This window comes from Silurus aristotelis, assembly GCF_946808225.1.
Source record: "Silurus aristotelis genome assembly, chromosome: 5".
NCBI classification, from domain to species: Eukaryota; Metazoa; Chordata; class Actinopteri; order Siluriformes; family Siluridae; genus Silurus; species Silurus aristotelis.
In genome coordinates, this window is record NC_139578.1 from 1,036,211 (window position 1) to 1,060,964 (window position 24,754).

Sequence of the window (24,754 nt, forward strand, 5' to 3'; positions counted from 1 at the left end):
ATGAGTTTTATTGATGGTAAAAAAAATAGAAAAAAGCCAGAAGAGACAAAAGCGGTAGGTCAAGGCGCAGAATGACGTGGACTTTGAGAAATTTACATCACATTTAAATGCACTGCTTTCCTCAGACACTCTTCTTCAAAAGCAAATAAGGATAGAAGTCAAGCATGAAGCAGGGCAGCTCAGGGTTAAAGTGAGGCAGACGTACCGAGGCGGCAATCTCACTAAACGCAAATGTTTGTGGACACCTGAGCAAAAGATTAATATGTGCTTCTTTTTGAACATCCCATTCCACATTTAGTTCGCTGTTATAATGAGCTCCACTCTTCTGAGAAGATGTCCCACTAGATTTTGTTGGGATTCTTTCAGCAACAAGGGTGTTAGTTAGTAAAGTCAGGTAGTGATGTAGGTGAAAGGGTGAGGAGGCCTGGGGTGAGGTCAGCGTTCACGTTCATCCCAAAGGTGTTCAGTAGCTCTATTGCAGAACATCTTCCACTCCAACCCATGTACACCATGCAGATCTTAATGAAGCTGGCTTTGTGCACAAGAGCATTGTCATGCGGGAACTGGTTTGGGTCTCTTAGATCAAGGAAAAATGTCATGCTACCACATCCAAAGATACAATCATGTGCCTCCATCTTTGTGCTAGCAGTTGGGGGCTGTCATTGCTGGAAAGGTCAGGTGTCCTAATACAAAGCTAACTCGCAGAGTTTAACCTCATGTTTGTCTCATATATTGATTTGCTAGCTATCATCTCGCCGTCGACTACATTGAACATGTAAAACTGACTAAAAGTGCGAAGTTTTTCTTTCAGCTAGCTACAAACCATGTAGCAAAGCAATTCACTGAAATGTGATAAAAAAAAAATAATAAATGAGATGTACACAATATCAATGAACTGCACATCATGGTACTCGTCGTCCAATGCTAAAGGCTGAATAACGTCAACCGTGAAGAAATTATATATGTTTTCCCAGAGAATGTTGAGAATGCTTTCTCTGTGTCTGGTTTGACAGCCAGCAATTAGCATTCGGCTACTCTGTACAGTAGCGCTATTATCATGCTAGCTAGCATGTGGGATGTGTATGAATTTGTACCGTTGTTAGCAAGCCTTAGTGAAAGTTTTTGCATGTTCCTTAGTGAAAGGGCCGCTGATTTGCCATCGGTAACTAAAACCAGCTCGCGGTGTGATATCCGAGGCGGATGTAAATTTCTCTTGCTTTTACTTTTGCTTGAATGGACCACTTTCACCTGTGTAAAAAATCTGAAGCACTTTTTACTTCTTCAAGCTAATATATGTTCATCTGATGTGAAATATATTCATCTGATGTGAAATATATCAGCTGGAAGAAGTGAAAAGTGCCAAAATACTTCTAAAGTCTAAATAAGTATTACGGTGAAACCAGGTGAAACTGTCATGGCAAGAAAACCCTCCATGAGACTTTATGAGGAAGAAACGTTGAAAGGAACCCGAACTCAGAAGTTCATACCCAGCCTCATCCTCAACATTAAAGGCCTATTCATTATAGTTGCATCGTTCTTGTGGTTATCATCTGGTCACTGATGGAGACTTGAATGCAAAACTGTTCATGGCAATTGCAAGGCATAATCCATTGTAGCAGTTTATATTAGTATCAGATGATACGGTGTATATTTGATTAACAGTCTCTATCTAATTAAACTTGGTTTTCACTTTATTATGGTAGTCTTTCAGGTCCTTCTGACAATTTGTCCATGTCAAACTAAATTTTATACCAAAGCTTGTACAAGTGTACAAATTTTTGGATATTTTAGGTCCAGACATTCAAATGTCAACATTTACATCTGTTTACATAGCAGTCGCTTCAGCACACGGAGTGGGCCTCGGAAAAAGTTCATACACCCGCTGAATTTTTCAGAATTTCAGAATTCATTTTCTATAACGACAGCCCTGCCAGTAGCGCAGGTTCATAGTTATGCACTCGTTCTGATGACGTTATGGTTTCCATAGCAACAGGTTCGTTTAAGCGCTTGAGACATTTTTATCTATTAATTGTTACAATTCAATAAAAAAAATTCGATCACTTAAATCATATCATCTGTATTTTTTCCCCCTCGCCAGCTAATACAACAACACTTACTGTGTTACAGAAAAACGTAAAGCCGCTTGTCCTTGAAGACAGATAGGGTGAAGACAGGGACTCTTACAAAGAGCTGACATGGGAGACTTCTTTCATGCCATCGCCGATTACTTCTGTTTCTCTACTTCGGAAAGAAAATGTAAAAAAAATTCTTTAATCTAAACGCATAAAATGATTTTGGTTGTATATTACGTACTTTATTATATTAATGGCCATCATTATCATTCAGTGTATCATTATATCTTCAATACTTCGCGACAGTTCTTAGCTATGTAGGTGGGAATTGTTCAGAATTCGGATCGACGTTGGAGATCACGTGTAGTAGGTAAAAAGTTGTCGACCGTGTTCACTTTTCCCCTCGAGGAAGTCCCTCCCAGATGCACATGACTCGCTGCCTTCGAAACGCTTTCCTGCCATGCAGCAGCGCATTCTCATGCCAGGAGAGAAAAAAAATCCCAGTGCTGCTCTGTAAACCAGAGCTGCGCTGAGAAAAAGCAGGAAGTGTCACAATGGCTCACTTCAACAGCCCGACACACACACACACACACACACACACACACACACACACACACACACACACACAAGCCACTTTGTGAATTCCAGAAAAATCTGCGAGGAAACACTGAGCTGTTTCTTCCTCCTCAACATGAGGCTCAGATTGCTGCTACATGTGATCTTTTTATGCATGTTTGACTCTTGGGGATCTGTGAAAGTCTTACACACCATCACACACACTGTTACACACCGTCACAAAATGACCTTTGCTTGTGGGTGTGCATCTGAATGTCAACAGACACCAGAAGCAGGCAGCTGTGTTTGTCCTGTTGCCGAGTGATCCACCCAAGTCCTAAGCTCACTGTGGCTTTCAGAACGTAACCTATCCAAGATACCGGACACAAAAAAGATGTGTTTTTTTTTCGGTTGGTGCTTTTAGATGTGCTTAGTGGTCCGTTCTATAAACGTTATCGTTACGTTACATTTACATTTGCTGCATTTAGCAGACGCCCCTGATCCAGAGCGATGTACAAAAGTGCTAAATGCCGCAAATGTTATTGTTACATTCAAATATGACCATTGTACTCGCTTTGCTTCTTCAGAAGTGAACATTACTAGCATATCCACATACATTTCACTGCTCTTATCTGGTGAACTTTGCCTTCTAGGAACACTCCCTTATTTCAAATCTTTTCTCAGGCTACAAAGCAAAATGACTCATCAATTATCGCCATGAACCACCTTTGCTAAAGTGGACTATATATATATATAAAAACACACACACACACACACACACGCACACACACACGCACGCACACACACACACACACACACACACACACGTGATTATATATAAAGATGCGTTTTGATACAAGGTGTAAAAAAAGTACAAGGAAAAGGAGAATCAAGTTTCAAATACATGGAGGTTTGCATATACTTGTACTTCTGAGTTCAAAATTGTATTACATGTATATTGCTGAAATTTAAGCCTATTTTCCTCGAACACATTATCCACATTGTGTTTGTACGTCTTTTTGGTTGTACAGTGTTTCATTAGTATAAACTGTTGTTAATTGTTTTGATTTTGTGGTATGTAAGATGTCCTTGAGTGTCATGTAAGGCGCCTGTAAATAAAATGTTTTATTATTATTATTATTGTTATTATTATTATATTACATAGTCATGTATACGCATTGTGTTCGGACGAATCGTGAATAACGCTGAAAATCGATGCTGAAACATTCAGCAGGTCTTGAGTCTTGTTTGGGTTTCAGCGTTATGTTGAGCACACATTTTTTCCCAGAAACTTCTTGTTCCACTACAAACCAAGTCCTTTTCTTACTTCACATCATAACAGTTGGGTCGAAATTAAAGATTTTTGTGCATACGTGTAATGATTTTTTCTAAATAAAAATAATAATAAAAAAATAACCGTGTTAAAAATATCAATTAATTAGGTCTGGGAACTTTATGGGGGGCCAAAACACGTGTGTGTGTGTGTGTGTGTGTGTGTGTGTGTACTCGTGTGGTTTTTGTATTGACAATACAGTGGACAGCAATGAATGATTTTCCAGGCTGTTATTGTTGTTTTAAAATTATTATTATTATTATTATTAGGTAATAATATAATTCTAAGCCTAATTGTCGGATCACTAGATTTTTTGTCGGATTAAAAAAAAAAAAAAAAAAAAGGAATGAAATCCTTAGAATTTTCCATTCAGATTTTTTACAAATCATGTTTAATTGTGGATCATTTAAGGGATCCATCCATAAAAGGATTTCATTTTTGACCCGGAAAAAAAAGTGCAAAAAAAGTTTTGGCCCCCCTGTTGGAGAGGGCGTGGCCTTAATATTGTGCAAAATGTAAAATAGTTGAGCTGTGAAGTTTTTTGTGTTTTTTTGGAAGATGTTTTGAAAGAAACTATGAGGAAACGTCTGTATTTTTTTTTTGGATCGTTAGTTTTCCCGTAATTAACATCTGGATAAAAAAAAGAAAAATGTGTTTTTGATGTGGGAAGGGGGGGGGGGGACTAGTTTGTTGGCAGATGTGCACCGCCGGCGAGCATAAAAATGACTGGAACGGTGTGATGCGTCCTGCGCGGAGGGATCTCGAGCACGGACTACACCCAAGGCGCTGTCTCGATTCACATCGGCTTTCTCTTCCCTGCCCCCCCAATAAGGCAGACCTCGGCGGCGACGCAGCTCAGCGCTTTTCGGAGAGGCGAGGCTCGCAGTCGGGTTCTTCAAACAAACAGAAAAACCCTTCTTCAACCACAAATCCATCCAAAGAGACACTCTAAAGCGTCGTAATAGTTTGTTTTTTGCCTCCGTTTACAAATTGCAGCAGAACATGTCTTGGCAAAGCTACGTGGATAACCTGATGGCCGACGGCTGCTGCCAGGATGCCGCCATTGTCGGTTACACGGACGCCAAATACGTTTGGGCATCGTCAGAAGGGGGCACTTTCAGCGGTATAACGGTGAGATATACATGTTTATTTTCGTTCAAGGAAACTAGATATTTAATCACGGGATCGTTTTGTACCGCTTGGGTGTGAATCTTTTGTGTCCGTGAGACTGAGAGAGCGGGGGCCACGTTACGGTTAGCTAGCACGGGCTAACGCTGTGGCAGCGCGCGTGCGTTACAGAGAAAAGAAGCCTTTAACGGTTTCCCCCCCCCCCCTGGTTGAGTCGTCGGGTGCGCGTGACCTTTTGTGTTTTTTTTTTAATTTCGCGCTCTTTTGTTAATTTATCTGTAAATAAATACCCTCTAAATGTTCTGCTTTGATTAAAAGAAAAAGTGTATTGGGTCTAAACCCCCCCCCCCCCCCGTGATAAAGCGAATACGGCAGTGTTCGCAAATCCGTCGTAGGCCTCAGACAGCGACACTGGGCTCGATTTATTTTTTCCCCCCATTTCATTTCCTCTCCTTTATTGAAACTAATTTTTTTATACTTTATTAAATATATAATCCCGAATTGAAATCCGTGTTTTCCAGAACATTCCCGAATTCATGAAGTTGTCTAATCGTGAATAACCGGTTTATCCGCTTAAATAAATAAATCGGGCATGTTGTTTAGCATATATATGGCATTTTTAGCAAACAGTCTAAATATAGCTACATTTTCCCAGAAATATTTAAGATAAAAATCTATTTGCCAGAATAGGGAACGTGTTATGCGTTATTGCAAGGCGTTAATACTCGACCACGTGGTAAATTATAATTTAGGTATTTGCGATGTGGGGGTCGGTGTCTAACATTTTTTTATATTAAATTATACGTTTTTATTTTTTTCCCCTTTTTGAATCCTGCTGAAGGTTTAGGCGTAGGCCATGCTGGAAGGAAGTTATCCTCAGGCGCTTGGGCACAGTCTTTTCTTCCTTTCGGCTCGGTCCCGATTCGCATCCTGTCTGCGCACTAGCTAGAGCACGGAGATACAACATTCCACTAGCTACCTAGTGCCCTAGGTTTGGAGGGGGTTGAGTGAGGATTTGGGATTTGTCCCGTGCTTCCCTTTTCTCCTTACAGGAGCATGCCTGTGTCTTCAAAGATGGCGTCCAGTCTCCCCCATTGATCCAGGCTTTATCCAGATTTATTAACTGAAGTGAAGATTGAGTTTTCTTGATCCAATATTGACACTCCAAGAGGACTGGATGAAAAAAGGAAGGGGCTAAAATGTTTTACATTTACAGATCCATGGGTTAGCAGTGTATTGAAAAACTCATTTCTACTTTTTTCTTTTAGGTGTGGCTTGTGCCACAACTTTTGCACACAGAATATTGTCTAGTGTTTTATTAAAAATAACTTTCTTGCCTGCCTCCACACCCTCTTGCTATGTAAATCTTGGGTGCATTAGGCAAGTCAGTACCACTGTATTAATTTGACTTTAATAAGATTAGAATTTCTCTCCATCCTTATTGTACTTTATATAAAATGAAATATTGACTTGTTTACTAAGAAAAGAAAGCAAAGCAGACTTTTCCAGCTTTGGCCCACGGGTTTTCCCGGGAGGTTAAAAAAAAAACCATGTCTGTGTTAATATCTTTAAAACGAACATCTTCCTGCATGTTTTTTCCGCCACAGCCTGAGGAAATCGATGTCCTGGTCGGCAAGGACCGGGAGGGCTTCTTCACCAACGGGATGACCCTAGGGAAAAAGAAGTGCTCTGTGATCAGAGACAGCCTGACAATCGAAGGAGACTGGACTATGGACATCAGGACGAAGAGTCACGGTGGCGAGCCGACGTACAACGTTTCCGTAGGCAGAGCTGGCAAAGGTAAAATTGTTTTGGGTATTTGCAAATGACCCCCACATTTACATATGGAAAAGAAAGTGTAACTCGACCAAATGAAAGTGAACGACCTCAGAGAGAGTTTGTACAGTTGCCTTAAAGCTGAAGCTCAGCTTCTTTCTAATTTGCCAGCTCACTTTTAGATTTCTAGGCGATTGACAGGCGTTCTCTGAGGTGGTTTGTACTGATGTGGGTTATTTTTTCTTTATTGATTTGAATGTTGGAGCAAGAGGTTTGATTGATACATGTTGCCTGCAATGCAGTAAAGGTTGTATGCTGTTTTGTTTGTTTTTTCTGTTTTTTTTTTTTAAATACATGTTTATAGGAGAAAGTAGTCAACTTCTGTGCACCAGTATGACTTTAGGTTATATGAAATAAAAATGTAAAGGAATTGGGGAAAGAAACGGTATTATCCAGACTTTAAGCTTTTTTGTCTTTCTCCCCAAGTTGTCTTCACATTTAGCCAATTAATATTTGTGCTGTTCACAGTATTATGTACCACAATATAAATTTAAGATTGAGAGACTTGATTACTCATGAATCCTGTCACTGTTAACAGAATTTGGCATTGCAGTCGATGGAACAAATTAAAAGCTGCTAATAAACTTAACAAGGAGATTTTTAGCATAAAACGAAAACATTGCTAATTAATAGGTTGGTAAATGTGGATATGCAGCTCATAGCAAACATTGGACAAAAACTGAACAAAATGCCATATTGTCTGGATAATATGATCTAAATTTCTGTTTTTCCTATCTAACATTAGTGTGCAACAGTGTACAGTCTGCCTTTGTGGTCCTTGTTCTTAAGTGTTACTGAAAAGGTATAGTTATATAAAATGGGTTAAAGCTCTTCTCTTCCTCCTTTCCCTCTTTCCCTTCCTGAGCTTTCCTCCTCCCCACCCAAACTTCTTAATCACCTGAATAACTGGAAGCCACTGCTTTCTTTTCTAAAACCGGTTTAAAATTGGCACCTTTTCATTTTTTCTGAATAAGTGCAGTAAAAGTGGAAAACAAAACGTTCTTAACCCTCACCAACCATCCGATCAGTGTGTTAAAAAGAGATGACTTAATCGGCACACCGTTGCTTCGTTTGCACTTGTCTTGCAGGGCAGTTTACTGTAAATGACCAACAGACCCAGCCCTTCTCCATACAGATTAAGTGAATAAATAACTTGGTTTACGTAGTGCCTTTGTCAAACCCAAGGTCATGTTACACACTGCTGCCTCGCATGGAACAGTGTTGAAACTAGAAAAAGTCTAACTCAAGTGTATATACACTTAAGTGACCCACTTATACTGTGTGTATATAAAACGTGTGGATATTATATATATATTTGTTTTTAAAAGTAGGATGATGCTGTTTAACCATAAGGATCTATTGCCCTACATATGGCACGCATCATGGGAATTTTTTTTTGCCATATCACTCAACTGTAATTTAGGGATTGCTGAGGTCACTGGTTATGTTGCCACAAATAGTCTGTGCACAGTCAGAATGATCACCCCCTTCTCCTGCCCCGCCTCCCAGAATAGTCCTGATCAGTTGATTTAGGAAACCACACTTCGGGGAAACTAGAATCAAATTCTCAACTCCAACTGATCCATAAAAGGAGCTATAAATGGGGTTAGCAGCTATATACCTAATGCTAGTTCAGCTAGGCTTCGTGAAACAGATGCACGAGATGACTGGAATCGTCTATAAAGCCTTACGAGCAACGTGCCTTTCGAAATTCTGCTAATCTTTAGCATGCTAACGTTAGCTTGTAATAATGACCTGTTCCTGATGGTGGTGTGAATTCAGGAATTCCCTCCTTTCCTGCATCTTCCTGTCTTTCTGTGCTTTAAATAAATCCACTCTATGGCACATGATCAGGTTTCAATCTATTCAAATACTCACAGAGGTTGATTCACTTTTCCATGCATGCGCATGCAAGCACTTTGGACTGCAGCAGCAATTGATTCATTCTTTCTTTTTTTCCTAACAAACGACATTCTCTCTCTCTCTTTCTCTCTCTTCTCTTTTCTCTTTTGTTTCTATCTCTTTCAGTCTTGGTTCTTGTAATGGGCAAAGAAGGGGTCCATGGAGGCGGATTGAATAAGAAGGCATACTCGATGGCAAAATACTTGAGGGATTCGGGGTTCTAACGTAATTAACGCTTGCTTAGTTTCAATTTTGAGGGACAGAAAGAAGAGAGGGTTTGCTGTTTAAGCTTTCTCCTTCATACAGTTTAAAAAAATGTCTTTAATGAGAAGAATGGTTGTAAGATCTTAACGTTTCCCGTTATTACGGGGGGGAAAGATTTTTTTTCTTTCCTTTTTTTCCCCTATTTTTCATTTGTCATCTTTTGTCCCCCCTCCCTTTCTTCCCCTCTCCCCCTCCTTCTCTATGTAACCCTCACCCACCCCAGTAATTGTTTTAGTCATGGGAAAGGAAGGTACCCACGGAGGAGGTCTCAACAAGAAAGCATTTGCCATGGCTGAATACCTGAGGAAAGTTGGATACTGAAGCAGCCCCTTTCCATCCATCCACACAGCCGCTCACTGTAACATCCAATCATCCCTTTCTCCCACCTTTCTTTTCTTTCCCTGCTTTCACAGCACCACAGATACCACATGGATGCATTATGTGCAGCCCCTTATTATTTTTGGAAATTTTTATTTTTTATTTTTTAAACATGCACCCTTTTCTCCTTCTTTAATCTTCTGTTTAGCATACCTATACCATTCCCTGTCCCCTCATCCTTATAGTGCCACAAAAAAGCATGTTCATTTTATGAAGGCTTAAAACAAACAAAAACCGTACTGTAGATGAAGCATTTAAGACAATTGGACTCTCCCTCAAATTCACATTAACTGAACGGTCACTGTCCAGTTTTCCTGAGGCGCTTATCTTAGTGGTCCATCAATGCCTCTCGAGTGCTTTGAACTTTGCTGAGCTGTCGGTCTTCCCTAGTGATTTTCTTTCTTTCCAGCATGGCCAGGAGGGTTTAAACAAAAAGTGCATGTATATCTCTTTTAGCTCAATATCAAATACCCAACTACCATATATACACTACCAGTGTCCAACAACTAAACCTAGTAATACATTAAATACCCCCCTTTTTTTTGCCCTTGTAACTCTATTCAAACAGAAAAATTACAACATCCAATGCTTTTACTGTTGTAACTGGATGTGGTGTTGTGAGTCCATGATGTAACGTTGGCAGTTTTTTTTTTTTTCTTTCTGTTCATGAATGTGATGGCAGATCAGCATATACAAGGTCTAGGTTTAAAACACTAAAATCGCTTCTGGACTCTAAGCACATTCCACCGCTAATCTATCTATCTACCAGCTAGTTTCTTTTTTTTTTTTTTTTTTTTTAAAGCAATGCCCTTCTGATGTAACTCTGGTTTGGTGTCCATTCATATATTGGGTATATTTCTTTCCTTCTCTCAAGTAGGACCAATTCTTTTCCCCCTGCATTTTGGTGGATTTAACTGACTACACAAAGGATTGACTGCTAGCATCATCTGTTTTGTGGAACACTAAATTAAAAACTAAATAAAAATTCAGATGCACATTGTAACACTAACTTTTTGACTATTCACTAGTAATGTTGTCCATGTTTTGGGGAGGGATCATGAAGCTCTAATGGTAACTACCTTTGTTTCCTCCTCACAATGAATGTCTTGAATAGATGAAATGGCAGTCTTATTGCTGACTTTAAATCCTTTAACTTGTTTTTTTTTTTTTTGTCTGAAATCTGTCCCTTTTCAGTCATTTGTGCTTTATTCAACTGCGATGTATCAACTTGTAATAGCACGGTACAAATATTTCATTAAATAGGCAAAAAAAAAAAAGCACTGAAGTAACTGTGTACACTAAATTTTCTGGGTTATGGTGGTATTAGTTAAAGAAGGAAAAAAGACCACTAGTCAAGTTGTATTAACTTTAAATAAAGAGAGAAAAAAACGCAGTGTATCCTGTGCCATAATGTAGATCTGATCTGTTGTTACTGTGAGATGGATTTTAAAAACTGCTGCCTTGTAAAGAGTCAATTCTAGAATGGCACCTTCTTTGGGATATCTGACCAATTAAAGGAAAAAAAAAAAAAAGAAAAAAAAAAGAAATTTAAAACTCTCCAGGGCTTGTGGAATATGTACAGATTAAAGTGAAACATGTCAACAACTCATGTTCATTTCTGTCCTTTCTTTCATCGCACTCGATTCATGACTCCTGAAACCCTGACCAGCTGATTCTTTCTTCTTTTTTTTTTCTTTTTTTTAAATAAATGCCATGAATTAACCACCTTGTTTACAGACAGATCAAATAAATCTATTCCAACCAGAAAGAAATGCATTTTTCCCCTTGCTTCCTTCCTTTCTTTGTATTTTGAATGGTAAAATCTGAACCTCGACACTTTAAATGGTGGGTGTGAATGAAATTCAGTGACATTCCATGCAAAACAAAATGGACAATCTTTCCACATATGGAACAGTATACTGAAAACGTGCGACTGTCTTAAAGTAGATGTACACGTTGACCGCTTAAAACTGTTTTTTTTGTTTATATAATGCTAATGTTTTGCGGGGACTATAAGGTGAACTCGTTGCTCAACACGTGAACAGTTAATTGATTGTTAATTAGCTAATATTTGCCCTGAGTTTGTGGCATTTTGGTGTATAAAAATCAGAATTAGTATCTTGGTAGCTCAGAGTAAAAAAAATAAAAATCACATGCTATGAATTTCCGTCTTAAAAGCTTTCTGGCTTGATTATTAAACCAGAACTTGGGTTGTTCTGAACACATTCGACTTTAACCCTTATCCCATTTAAACTTTTTAACAAGACTTTTTAAGAGCGTTAATATCTCTGCTTGCTTTGCCATCCCTTTGTGTACTATTTGGATGGGGTTAGTTCTCCCTTATTGGAATTGCAGAATGTAGTATTAATAGTAATGCATATGGACTCGCACAAAAGTCCAGACATACAACAGGGTTTTTTTTTTTGGTGCCCTTTCAGTGTAGTTCTTGTAGGGCATGTCCACACAATGTATGCAGGCTCTACCTGCTTAACCTACCTGATGACCACATACCTAAACAACATCTTTAATTACTTGGTTTACATTGGTGTAATCTTTTGAATAGAGCTAACTTTTGGAAAGGTCTATAATTTGAGTAATGGAAAGTAATCCACTCCAGTTAGTGCTTTAGACCATGTACATCTTTGGTATGTTTAGCTAAACTTACATTTTTATATTAGACATTTCATTCCTCATCCAGAACACACAAAATCCTGCTGTTTCTCTCCCAAAATGTCAAGTAATCTGCAGACATCATGACAATCATGGCCCATGGAGGTAGGTTTAACACCAGCAAGATTATAACCTTCTATTCAAACTTTAAACAGATAATAAAGGTGCTTTGGGGAAATATTCATAGTTACAGCGATCTACAAATAAACCTGTATTACGTGACCGCTTTTAAATGAATGTAATGAGACATGGAACATTTAAGCATCGATTCCATTCATTCATCTTAAAAGAAATTTGAGGACATTTAAAGTTTGTAAAATAAAAATTGTGCCACATGACATTTCTATGAATTAATTTGTTCTGTTTAAATATTTTTGGGTTGGTTTCATAATGAAGCAGATGTTCCAATTTTACATGTGCGGAAAGTCTCCTCGTTATTGGTTCCTCAGAGAAACTTATGAAATATTGTTCACTGATGTTTTGGGGAATTAGTTTCATTGTACTGTTAAGTGTAGCATAACATAACTCATTATGGGGGAAGACTATTTCCTGCAGGTATGTCCAATCTTTTGAATAATTGAGCTTAATGTTTATAATCAAGTATTAAGGATCAAAAGCTTACGACCTTTTGACTTGTAGTTTGGGTGGAGGGCAAGTCTCTGAGCAAGAACAACTATAAAACTCGAGTACCTGCATGTTTTAGTGGGTTTTTTTCCATATTTGAGGATGAGTTTCACTGATTTCCATGTTTCCACACTTGATTCTTGAATAAATTTCATGTTTCCTGTGTTGACACTCGTGTTGTTGACACACCTCTCTCCAGTTTCCTTCCTAAGGGCCACTGGGAAAGCTGAACCGGAGGTTCATGAGTAATGAGACACTTCCTCACTTTATACCCTTTAGTTTTGTCAGACATTTAGATTTTTTTTTTATAATGTTTAAATGTCAAACACACAGTGGACACTTGGAAAACCTCACACCTCTGTTCCGGCCTGTCCAACTGTGGTGGTTAAAAAAAAAAAAAAAAAAAAATTCCAGCTGCAATACATATTTGCTATTTATTTTACTTCTAATGCTGATGTCTTGAAAAAATAAGCTTCTAGATAAACCCAAACATTTTCTTATCTTCACTCGCCTTGGACTTTGACTCTGTGACAAGGAAATTCTTTGTCTAATTTTAGAGAAACCGTTTGGAAAAACATTGGTTTCTGTTGTACTGGCTGAAGAAGTGAACCTGTTTCCTGGTTTCAGTGGTCCAGATGGTAAGTAGTTTATGTAAGTCTGATGAAACATTGGACTGACTCGACTGCCTTTTGATGTTTTCTCAAAAGGTTGGATTTGTTTAGAGTTATAGCCCACCATTTTTTTTATTTTAAATTGGTACCAGTTCCAGCTACCCATATCCATTTGCAGATGTTCTTGTATGTAGTTAAAATCTATTTTATTTTTAGAGATTCCTGACTGCAAATCATTAAGTCCCCCATGATGGGCATAATCCTGCTTTGTGCCTGAGGATTTTAGGTGACCCTGACCAGAGTAAAGCGCTTTCTTAATATAAATGACAGCTTATTGGGCAGTGTATCTGTGAGATCTAAATGGATAGAAAATAGGTGGCACTGGTGACTCAAGTTGAGGCTTTGTATTATGGATTGAAATATCATGAGTTGAGAGCTGACACGGTTTGGAACTTGAGCAAAGCTCTAATTCCCTCAACTGCTCAGTTGTATCTTTTATACAGTGTGATGTCTAATGTTGTCTACCACAGTGCAAAAAAAAAAAAGGCTCAGGGATGATTTAAGGGAAAAGGAAGGTTGTGACTTGGCTTCCAAACTTTGCTAATCTAAATTCAAATGAGCAGCCATGGCATGTACTGGACAAACACGCCCGGTCTATGTAGGCCCTAATTTACAGGCCCTTAAAAAGTACTTACATGATTCTTAGAGGTCCTGTGGAGTCTAGGCTTTGATGAGAGCATTGACTTTTCCTTAGATTTAGTCTTAACAAGATCTCTTTCCCCATATTCTGGTAACATTCAGGAGCTTCACTTTGTGTGTAACATAACACTCAAACACATTTTTCACTTCGTTGGCCATAACTTGGGATACAAAAAGAAAAGTCTCTGTTTGAGGACTATTTTATTACCTTCTAATGGTACTGATCATACAACCTACAGGTCCAGTAATTTGAAATTGGTGTTACAAAACCCAAACCAACAAGCTTTAAATGTAAAGGACACATTTAAAGAGTGGACTCAAAAGTGTATGACTTGTCCTGGACATCTCGGAAGCAGAATTTCTGGTTTAGCCACTAATGCTGGTTGAGGATCTCCTGCTGTCCTTTTGACGACTGGTGCTTTCTCAGCCGAATGTGACTCAGAAGACAAGTAGCCCGTGGCACTAGGGTCATGCAGGGCTGTGAGCTCGTGGTGCTTCAAGCCCTGTTTTGTGGATGGGGATACTGGCCCGGCTGAGGGAGCACTGCCCTATTAAAAGAAAAGGGCGGTTCAGATTCAGGTTACTTTGTGCTCTAAAAAAGGGGTTTCCCAAGTAAAATATGTATTTGTAGTTCTTTAAGAAATTGCCCAATGTTCTATCAAATAATCTATTAGTGCTTATTTACCACTTTAAAGATTTTGCAGGCAGCTTGCGCAGTGTTTTCATTGCCTTCAGCATGACAGAACCCATGGCGCTAAAAAAAAGAAATAAAGGTCACCGTAATGATTTATCTACATTAAAAGTGAATTTATTTCATGTTTCTCTGTTGAACTACATGCTTACAGCAACTGCATGGTCCAGAGGGACACAGTTAACATCATCCACACTTGTGCAGTTGGTTTCGATAATGGCGTATTCGGCTATTCTTCGAACCCCACCACCAATTATCTGCAAAAAAAAAACCAAAACACTCGGAAATATTTTGTATGAGGATTCAGGACATTCTCTTTACTGCCAGCAGAGATCAATCTTAAAGATTACCAACAGGACCATTGTAAAGTCTTGCATTTGTGTGAGCTCTGCTTACAAGCCTTAAACCTCTGCTCTGTTCAGCAGACCCTTTGGAAATCCCCGTGGGCTCGTTCATACTCACCTCTACATGCCTGATCTTTTTGTGTATATTTTAATGCGATCTTTATTAACCTTTTGGACCAAACGGATCATCATTCTACTACCAAGCGTTTGAGACTTGACTTCTTGGCATTCGCTTTCAAAAAGGATTCTTTGGCCTTTGCCCTTGATGTGTTCAGTGTCTGTGTTACCTGATGGGTCAATCGTCCAATGTCGAGAAGAGCAAAAGTAGCTTGGAGGGTATGGTTTTTGTTCAATTGTTCCAGAGTGTTTTGAACCAGCTGATTGCCATCAGTGTCGTTTAGTGCGTCCAGAGTAATGCAACCCACACAAAGGCCAATGGTTTCTGCTCAGCCAAAAAAAATAGAGAAGAATAAGAATCTTTTTAAAAAGAAGCCCTTGTTTTTAAAAACTATATATTTATATATGTATATATATTTGACCTATTTCCGTTTTGCACTTGAATGCTACGACAGAAAAGTTCCCGCTGGCTTCAGAGAGCGCAACGTCACAGTCTGCTTCAACCGCCTAAAGGACAGGGAGACAGAAAAACAGCAAAAACATCATAAAGAAGGACAAGTCATACTATTTATTAGTTTAGAGTTAAATGTAAGGAGTCACATCCATGAGATCCATGACAAAAATAATCTTTTCACTTAGAGCAATCAGAATCTAAATTTTCTTGGTTTGTCAGTGAAACAAATATGACTCCCAGCTCTCTGTCTCGCGGAACTTGTAAACAGTCTCAGGGCCAATTCTGATCACTGATCTCTGAGGTCGAGACCAGAAATGGAAGCAATTAGCACACTACCTAGCCAAACTAGCTACGTTTAAAAGACTTGGTCTTGCAATAAAAAAAGACTTGTTGGCTTACCATTTCAGACTTGGGTCTAACTTCACACTCAGACACCAGTTTTGGGTGGTAGACATGACACTTGGTCTCAAGGAACTCCAGCTCCAGGAGGTACACTTGTGTTCCATCAGGCTACAGCAAAACAAAACAAATATATATATATATATATATACACACACACACGTCATGCCAAGACCTGGTGCTTAAACGACTCATCAGCTTCCTACTCTTCAGAACCGATACCTTTCAGAACAATGCTCTTATTGAGATCAGCTTATCAACTTCCTGTCAGCATTTTCTCTTGGTTTGAGTCCTCGGTGCTATCTTCGAGGTCATCGCTTTTATCATTTCAAATCAAGTTCGATGAACCAGCAGTCGAGCAGAACCGAAGGGTTTTTAATTGGTTAGCTAATATAGCTAATTCGATTGTTCCTTAAGGATCTTTTTTTTTATATTTAGATAAACAAATATTGGTCAGGCAAAGGATATATAAAAATTCTGAAGACGAAAGGACATTGGTGTCTACCTTTTTTCCGGTTAACACTCTGTTCAGTTTAGGAATATATGTGATATTTGGCATGCCTTAAAAAAAAAAAATGTATTACTACACTAATACACCAGTCTGTAGGCTTTCGCTCCATATGACCAGAATTCTGTTCGGAATAAATCTCCTAATTATCCAATAAAATTTTTACGTGTTCAATTGAAATGTTTGTGTAACGTCATCATTGTTCTCTGACCTCTGTCTATAAAGCCAGTGCTGTGTAGCCGTAATTCCTCAGCCAGACTTTACCTTAGTGATGACCTCGAAGTCCTCGATTTGGTTCAGGGTGTATTTGTAGCCGTTTGTTTGCTGCGCGTTGATGAAGTCCAGAGACACCTGAGCGGCGGCGTCAGCCTCTGGAGAGTTGCAGAGCAGCTGTGTGACGTTCAACTTCAACGGTTTGCACGAAGCGTACGCCACAAGCCCCAGGAAGCCGATGAGAACTTTGAGATTCATCGCGACGGGTACAATTGAAAACTCTGACACGAGTCTCCTGGTTCTTTGTTCTTATATATATATATATGCACCCCAAAGTTTACCCTTTGTCACTGGGGAGGGGTAAAACACACACCGGTTCTGACCAACGTCATAGAGGTTTTTGAGGACATTCGGACAGGAAGTGACTTATTTGTAAAGCAAAAAATAAAAAGCACATTCACCTGATGTGTACTTACCGGAAAGTTAATAATAGTTTGGCCAAACTTTGTGTAAAATCTTAGCATTTGTTTAGAATATGTGCAGAGTTCCAACCTTATAGTGTCTCATTTCCTTATTTTTGCATTATTGTTTTATAGGGATTTTCACAGGCCTTATAGTGCATTATAACAGCACTAACAAAATAACCTCAAGGCTTAATATATACACTACTATAGTCGTAATGTGTACTATAAGCATTATAACAGGACCTATAGTTCACTATAGGTGTTATAAGTGATTTATAAGCATTACTATATGCCTTAATGCATTGTAAACACTATCCTCCTTATAATCAATTGTGTGCATTGTGATCTTGTGGTTCATTATAGGTTATATAATGCATTATAGGAAAGAATGATGCATTATAGTGCACTGTGAACATTATTCTAGGCCTGTTGACACTTCTTATAGGTCATTGTGATGTGCATTATAGTGTATAGTGTATAGTGCATGATAATAGGCTTTATGATGCATTGTAGACAATATACTCCTTATACTGCATTATGTAACTTATATAGAACATTATAAGTGTTATTATAGTACATACAGTGTAAATTGTGCATCTCTCGTGTAAAGATATTTTGTATTGCCCTAAAGAACACTCTTGTCCTATGCCCAGGCAGAGTAAATAGGATTTTATTATTTACTTTAGGGATTCAAGTTCAGGTCTGTGTCCACGTATTTGTTTTCTTTTAGGCTAGATAACATTAAGGGTTTTCGAGTTCAGTGGCGCTTAACTGTGCAGACCAAATGCCCAGCAAACACCCAGCTTAATGAAAGTGTTTCGTACACATTACGTGCAAAGGCATTGTTCTTCTCGTCTCATCCTGTACTGATGCAGTCTTCCACCATGCTGCCTTCTCTGGGGTTTGTCTATTCCATCCTGGCAACTCTTTACGTATTCTTTATAAACGGTGACTTTTCCAGGATATGAACCCGAGCTAGGGTTCACGTGAACACCTTACAAATAAAACACATCCTTTCATTGTGAATTCATTGACCCTTTTTTTGTGACATGTGGAGTGTAGAAATTTCGGATCAGACCGATAGGGGGAGATGTGGTATGAAATCCGATTGCATCACACTTCATTCAGTCCCTTGTGCACTTTGCCTTTTATGGAAATAGGCCCCGGTTTGGAGTCAACACTTCTCTGAGCCTCTAAGGCCAAAGTAAACACTAATTCACTCAGGAAAGGCATACTTGGAATATAAGAGCCACCAGCTCAGAAATATCTCCGAGGCCAAAGCAGAACTCTATATGGCTCGGGATTTTAGGAGGAAATGTAAATGTTGCTATACCATTCACAGATGTATATGTATTTAGTGTTGTTTTTTTTAATACTGGATGCCTAAAACAAGGTAAGTTTGAGAATATAAAGGCAGCAGGTTCTATAAATTTAGAATTTTGGTTGTTATATAAAATATAATGGAGCAGGAAGTTGACCTCAAACATCTTGACATGTGAAGTCTGTGTCCCAAACATGCCATCATACATGCCAGCATACAAGTGCTTGGGATTGTTGTCAGCGTGCTGTGGTATGAAAGGATCTGTGCTCCTATTATTTTTTTAAATGCCACAACCTAAATTACCAGGCCTCATCGTCCCTCCCCACAAAATTGGTGGCTTGTTAGTCCAGTAGCTTCTATAGTCACACTGGGTTTCTTAAATACATGCCCCGGCTGGCAATTAGATCTGATCTCTTATCCCTCCTTTGGTGTTTTTTGCTTTACTCATCATTGGCAGCGTTCCACTCGATCTCAGGCTCATCGTCCATGCGCAGGATGAGGTAGGAGAGCAACTGAAAGATGTTCTGCCACATCAGCAGGAATCCGTAGAGGTAGAAATCACTGATGTCGATCTGGCAGCGCTCCCCGGCGAAGCTGATCTCGCAAACGCAGTGGAATTTGTTGACTAGGTTGCGGCAGTATCCGCCGTTCAGGCACGGGCCGGAGGAGCACTCGTCCAGCTCCAGCTCACACCTGCACACAAGCAGGGCAAAAGCAATGAGGAGTTCTGCCCCAACACAGTGTAAAATATGATGTGGTTCAAATCATTTCTCTAGTCATTTCAGGCCACGCCTGGCCTTGTCTCAAGCCCAGGTCTGGTCTGAAGGTCTCTTTGTCTATATATATATATATATATATATATATATATATATATATATATATATATATATATATATATATATATATATATTTCTCCATATCTATCTCCATAGCTACATTGCGGCTTTACCACTGTCCAGTAAACCCAGTCATGCAGTCACACTTGTCCCCAAACATGGAGCAGTTTCCACCATTAAAGCAGCTGTAAGTCCACTTGGAATTTCCACAGATGGACACCGGCAACCTGGGAGACCTAACAAGGCAATTCACACACCATACACCGTTATACAAGAGTTACTGGATATGTGTGTGCACAAGGATGGTTATGATAATGGTACAAATCAACCTGTATCTGTATTCCTCATATTCCATTCATTAAAACCATGTTAATGTGTCATCAGTGTGTACATCGAAGGAAAAATAACTCACGGAAGCATTTCCATGTACCAAGGTATTTCTGGCATTCGCTCTCTGAAAACATGAAAAAAACATAAATGCTAGAAACTATATAAACTAAATGCTAAAAAACATTTTTGAGAAAATAAGCTCAATAAAAGAGATGTGGTTGGTTGGCACTCACTGGCAAAGAGCTCCAGTTGTGTCTCTTGGGCAAAGGCAGGCATATTGTTTGATTCCTCTGAGACAGGTACCTCCATTGTGGCACTTGTGTCCCACACACACGTCCTCTTTATTTTCACACCGTTGGCCCAGGTATCCGGACTCACACACACACTCGTAACCTTCAGAAACGACTACACAGGATCCGTGAAGGCAAGGATTCGAGGCGCAGGCATCCGCACTAACCTCGCAGACCTGTCCACTCCAATCAGCTGGGCATCGACATTTAAAGAAGTCAAAAAGGTCCTCACATTGACCTTCATTTTGGCATGGGTTCGGATTGCAAATAGCAGAGCTCCAACAACCTACGTTCAGCATTTCAGATGCCCTCAAGAACTTTTCCTCCTGAGGCCTGGGCATACTGTGTTCTGTTTCGCCATAAAATGGCAGAACAAGGCCACCGATTTTCACCCAACCTAGACATCCATCCCAATTGGCCCCAGATTCAGGATCCCAGCCACCCAAAATAATGTCTGTGTCTTGCCTCAGGAAGTCCAGGCCTCCAAAAGATGTAGAGGAGATGGATGCTTGGTCTCTGCGCTCATCAAGGACCATGGACCACCTGGAGGTCAGGGCGGATGGGTTGTTCATGCTGAGGATGACACTGTGCCAATGTCCATCGTTCACCAAAACCCGGCTGAAAAATAATTAGAAACAGAAAGTGTTCATGAAATCAAAAATATTGCATTTAGAAAATGATTCTGGATTTCCAGGAACATTGTTGTGATCCTGGGATATTAGCGAGAGTACATATGTTCTTTCATCCTCACCGGCTTTGCACTCGGAGTGTGAAGTTTAAGAAACTCCGAAGCTCCAGAACAAGTTGTCCGTCCTCGAGGAAAACAGAAACGTAGTGGTTTTCTCGTGATGCGTACAGCAGTGTGGCATCACGTCTCCTCGTGCGGAAGGTCAGCGTCATGCTGCGGAGGGGGCGGCGGATTTTGCCATTACCTCTAAACATGATGATGGGGTTCCCTTCACGGAGAGTGACGTTGGTAACACCTGAAAGGTGGAGAAGAGAAGAGGAGAATAATTGTACTGTTTGTGATTCTGATCGCTATTCAAAACAGAAGAAATCAATCCACATATAAAAACATTGGTTTACAAATTATTAGACATAATAAATAATAAATAAATGAATAATAAAAGTGTAGTGCATTTACTTATAATTGTATATGAATAAATATTTTTTTACTGATGTAAATATGTTAAAAATGAGGCACGACACAAATGCCAACTTGTATCCGATGCACAAAGCAGCACATGCTGTTAATAAGATTTAAACCTGTACATGAACTCTTTTAGTTTTAGCACACAGCAGGTTTAATCCACTCTGGGATAATCTCTTGAGACCAAGAAATCCCTTGCACTGCTTTTATTACTCCTGACGATCATGATCAGTACAAAGACTAAAGAAAAAAGGGCATTGTTTTACTATAGGCATTGATGAATCATATTGGGAAGCTTTCTTAGTAACCATAGCAACAATAAAGTAACATTGACCAGCTCTAAAGGCACTGATCAATGTTATTGACTGTCTTGGGATTTCTGCAGAGCCGTACTCACAGTCAAACCCCTGAGCGTGTGTCAGACACCCTGCAGTAACGGGACACGGTGAAAGCTCGCACCACTTCACCTCTTCACAGCGCCGCCCTGCTGTATTTGGGGGGCAACTGCAGGTGAAATCGTCCCACATTGAGTAACACGCACCACCATTCAGACACGGGTTCACCTGTACAATAAGACAGAGGGAGCGAGGAGACATACATGTACAAAGACAGACAGATATAAAGATAGGCAGATGGACAGCAAGAGAAAAAAACACATACCCTGCAGTAATTATCACCAGTGCAGCCCTGTGTGACCTGCACCATCGTCTTGAGCCTGTAGGAAGTCAGTGGTGTGTTACTTGGGTAGAACTGCAGGTGATTGTAGTTCAGCCGTAGGTCCTGGATGCATCCTTTAAAGTATCCACTAAATGCCAACGAGGCGTTCCGATCCTCTAAGCCTCCTACGTGAATCATGTCACCTGACCGGACCATCAAACCTCGGCTGGACATCAAGGCCTGAGTCCTAGCTGAATGCGAGAGTGTGAGCAGTCCCTGCTCCACGTGCATGCTCACCAGGTGGAAATGTCCATTGTTAACTCGATCGTGGCCCTGCAGGACTTCAAAGTGACTCGTCTGGACTTTGACATTCCCATCATCCAGCCACACGTGCAGGTAACAGCTGGTGCTATTCGAAAAAACGAGGAGGAGGCCATTTGAACGTCGAGTGCGAATGAACATGGACATGGTAAAAGTGTCCATGGGGTCATCATCAACATAGAAAATTACATAGCTTTCCTTGTCTTCATTTCCAAAACTTGCAGCGATGTGCTCTGTGAACACACACACACACACACACACACACACTCATAGAGTGTTTTAACAGTGCGTACTCTGCGCTATCATAACCTGAAAACTACAAGAATCCAGTTCTTGTTATCACCATTAGGATTCTATCTAAGTGTAGCCCTGTGTGATTTTAGCCACAGTAACGATATTGTACGTTTGATTTTACGTTATATCGACTAAGCAGTTATTAACACGTTCTTACAAAGTTAAGATATGAAGCCTCACCCTCAGAGCAGACACTTCCCTCGTAGGGACGATGGCACTCACACTTGTGTTTCTTCCATCCCAAGCTGACACACCTTCCTCTGTTCCTGCATGGATTGTCCTCACAGCCATCACTTTCCCTGCAGCCCAAAGCCACCTTTAACTCCCCAGCTCTGACCTTCAACTCCGGAAACACTGGGTTAGACTGAATGTAGACATCCCGCATGCAACCCAGAAAAGATGAGTCCAGATTTACTGAATTTTCTGTCCCACCTATATAGACATTCTGGATCAGAGTGAAAGAGAACTGTCCTGACCCTGACCCCAGATCCATTTCCACTAGACCTTCTTTGTGGCAGGTTTTCACAGAGCACAAGGGGTCATGCAAATAGAGCCCTAGCACATTTCTGTATAAGTAAACCTGCACCATATGCCAATGGCCATCTGCTACATCCTGAGAAAGCTCCACCAGATGTGAGATGTTGCCCCATTGCACGGAGTGACGTAGTCGGCCATTTTGCAGCTGTAACGTGAGCACGTATTCATTCACTTCGCAGCTCAGTAGCGTCGCTGTTCTTTGCACCGTGCGAAAACTCAAAGTAGAGTTCAGAAATGTCTCTGCGTCCTCAACGGTTGTTTTGATGTGTAGAAAATCGCGCTTTTCAAACGAGAATGTGGTAGAAAACTCGCAACTGTTGCCTGTGTAACCTTCAGGGCAGGTACAGCTGTATCTGTGTTGACTGTTGCTGAGAAAAGGGGAGCACGTGGCACCATTTTGGCATCGGTGGCCCTCACAACCCAGTAGTACAACCGTGCAGTTCGGACCGCCGAAGAGTCGGCTATTTTGGGAATTCGTAGAGCATCTGCAAATGTATTCACCTCTGTTTTTAATGCAAACACCACCATTTTGGCAGGGACTGTGTTTGCAGGCGTCAAAGTCCTCTTGAAAGAGAGCGTCTGTTAGGAAATAAAAAAACGCTGTAGTCTAGCCATATTGGCGCGTATCTAAAACACTGGGGCCATTAACAGACAACATGGCTTTTTATTGATTGATCTAATATCTTCTATGGATGTCATGGAGAACCCTAAATTTAGATTTGCTGTGTGAGTGAGATTGGATTGGTCAGTGTATAAAGGGGTGGATGTGTTTGGTCAGCAGTGTTTGAGGGAGAGGGTGGGATTGGTTAGTAGTGTCTGAGGGAATTGTTGGGTTTGGTCAGTAATTTCTAAAGCAGTGTCTGAGAGAGTGGATGAGATGATCAATAGTGACCAAGTGATTAGTCAGTAGTGTCTGAAGGAGTGGGTTGATTTGGTCAGTATTGTCTGAGTGAGCAGATGGGATAAGTCTGTGGCATCTGAGTGAGTAGGTGATATTGGTTTAGTATCACTAAAAGGAAGTGGTTAGGATTGGTCAACAGTGTCTGAAAGAGTGTGTGGGATTGGTCAGTAGTGTCTGAGGGAGTGGTTGGGATTGGTCAGTAAGGTTAGAGGAAGTGGTCAGAATTGGCCATGGGTGTTTTTTTATAGAAGAGGTAGGATTTCTTTATCTTATTGTTGGGTTTTTAAAGGGCAGCCATTTCAGCAACCAGAAACTCTGTCATCTTTTACCACATACCATTTCTCTGCTACTTAACATTATTGAAAATATAATAAATATTTCAAACACATTATTATTCATTCACTGCTAATGCTAAACATATACTAAAGTAGCCAGTGTTTACCTGCACAAAGCGACAGGACGATCCAGACTAGCACGATCGCTGCTGACATGATTCACAATTGGATGAGCTGACTGAATCTGGAGACGTGGCTGTTTCTCAGCTTGGGAAAACACCATCACGGTGAGGGACATCTAAAACATAACTTCATTTATGTGTGTTTTTGTGTGTGCGTGTGTGTGTGTGAGCGACCGACCGAGGTAAAGGATTAACAGCAAGGCAGATCCACAGGATTAGACTAACACTAAGGCTAATTAGAGTGATGTCACACATGTTCATGAGGAACACTTGACCAGGAGGAAAACAGACTCTGGACTTTTAGTTTCACTGAATCGAAATTAAAACTCAACAGTGTACATAGAAGTCCTGTACTTTTGCTGTCTCATTATTTGGTCCTTTTCAAGAAAATTCAGGAC

General features: G+C 40.1%; 3 protein-coding genes across 3 annotated transcripts; 1 reads left to right on the top strand and 2 right to left on the bottom strand.

The window, feature by feature from the left end:
• The first annotated feature begins 4,642 nt into the window (after window positions 1-4,642).
• On the top strand, window positions 4,643-11,240 carry LOC310726748 (profilin-2-like). The gene is given in 5 exon segments (XM_083542552.1): window positions 4,643-4,804; window positions 4,806-4,835; window positions 4,960-5,091; window positions 6,696-6,888; window positions 8,953-11,240. Coding segments are annotated over 5 exon segments (600 nt in total). The 5' UTR covers window positions 4,643-4,657; the 3' UTR covers window positions 9,051-11,240.
• A 3,016-nt stretch (window positions 11,241-14,256) lies between these two features.
• ahsg2 (alpha-2-HS-glycoprotein 2) lies at window positions 14,257-17,101 on the bottom strand. Its single transcript, XM_083542543.1, has 7 exons — window positions 16,850-17,101; window positions 16,078-16,188; window positions 15,647-15,731; window positions 15,395-15,549; window positions 14,916-15,020; window positions 14,758-14,826; window positions 14,257-14,620 (listed from the first exon to the last, which is right to left on the bottom strand). The coding sequence occupies exons 1-7, from the start codon at window positions 17,054-17,056 to the stop codon at window positions 14,390-14,392; spliced, it is 963 nt and encodes a 320-aa protein (XP_083398669.1). The 5' UTR covers window positions 17,057-17,101; the 3' UTR covers window positions 14,257-14,389.
• A 1,521-nt stretch (window positions 17,102-18,622) lies between these two features.
• Window positions 18,623-24,460, bottom strand: crb1 (crumbs cell polarity complex component 1). The gene is made up of 9 exons (XM_083542529.1): window positions 24,342-24,460; window positions 22,642-23,577; window positions 21,850-22,400; window positions 21,587-21,752; window positions 20,791-21,022; window positions 19,983-20,657; window positions 19,832-19,873; window positions 19,533-19,655; window positions 18,623-19,276 (listed from the first exon to the last, which is right to left on the bottom strand). Exons 1-9 carry the CDS (start codon window positions 24,388-24,390, stop codon window positions 19,024-19,026), a joined length of 3,027 nt encoding a protein of 1,008 aa, XP_083398655.1. The 5' UTR covers window positions 24,391-24,460; the 3' UTR covers window positions 18,623-19,023.
• Between the last annotated feature and the right edge of the window lie 294 nt (window positions 24,461-24,754).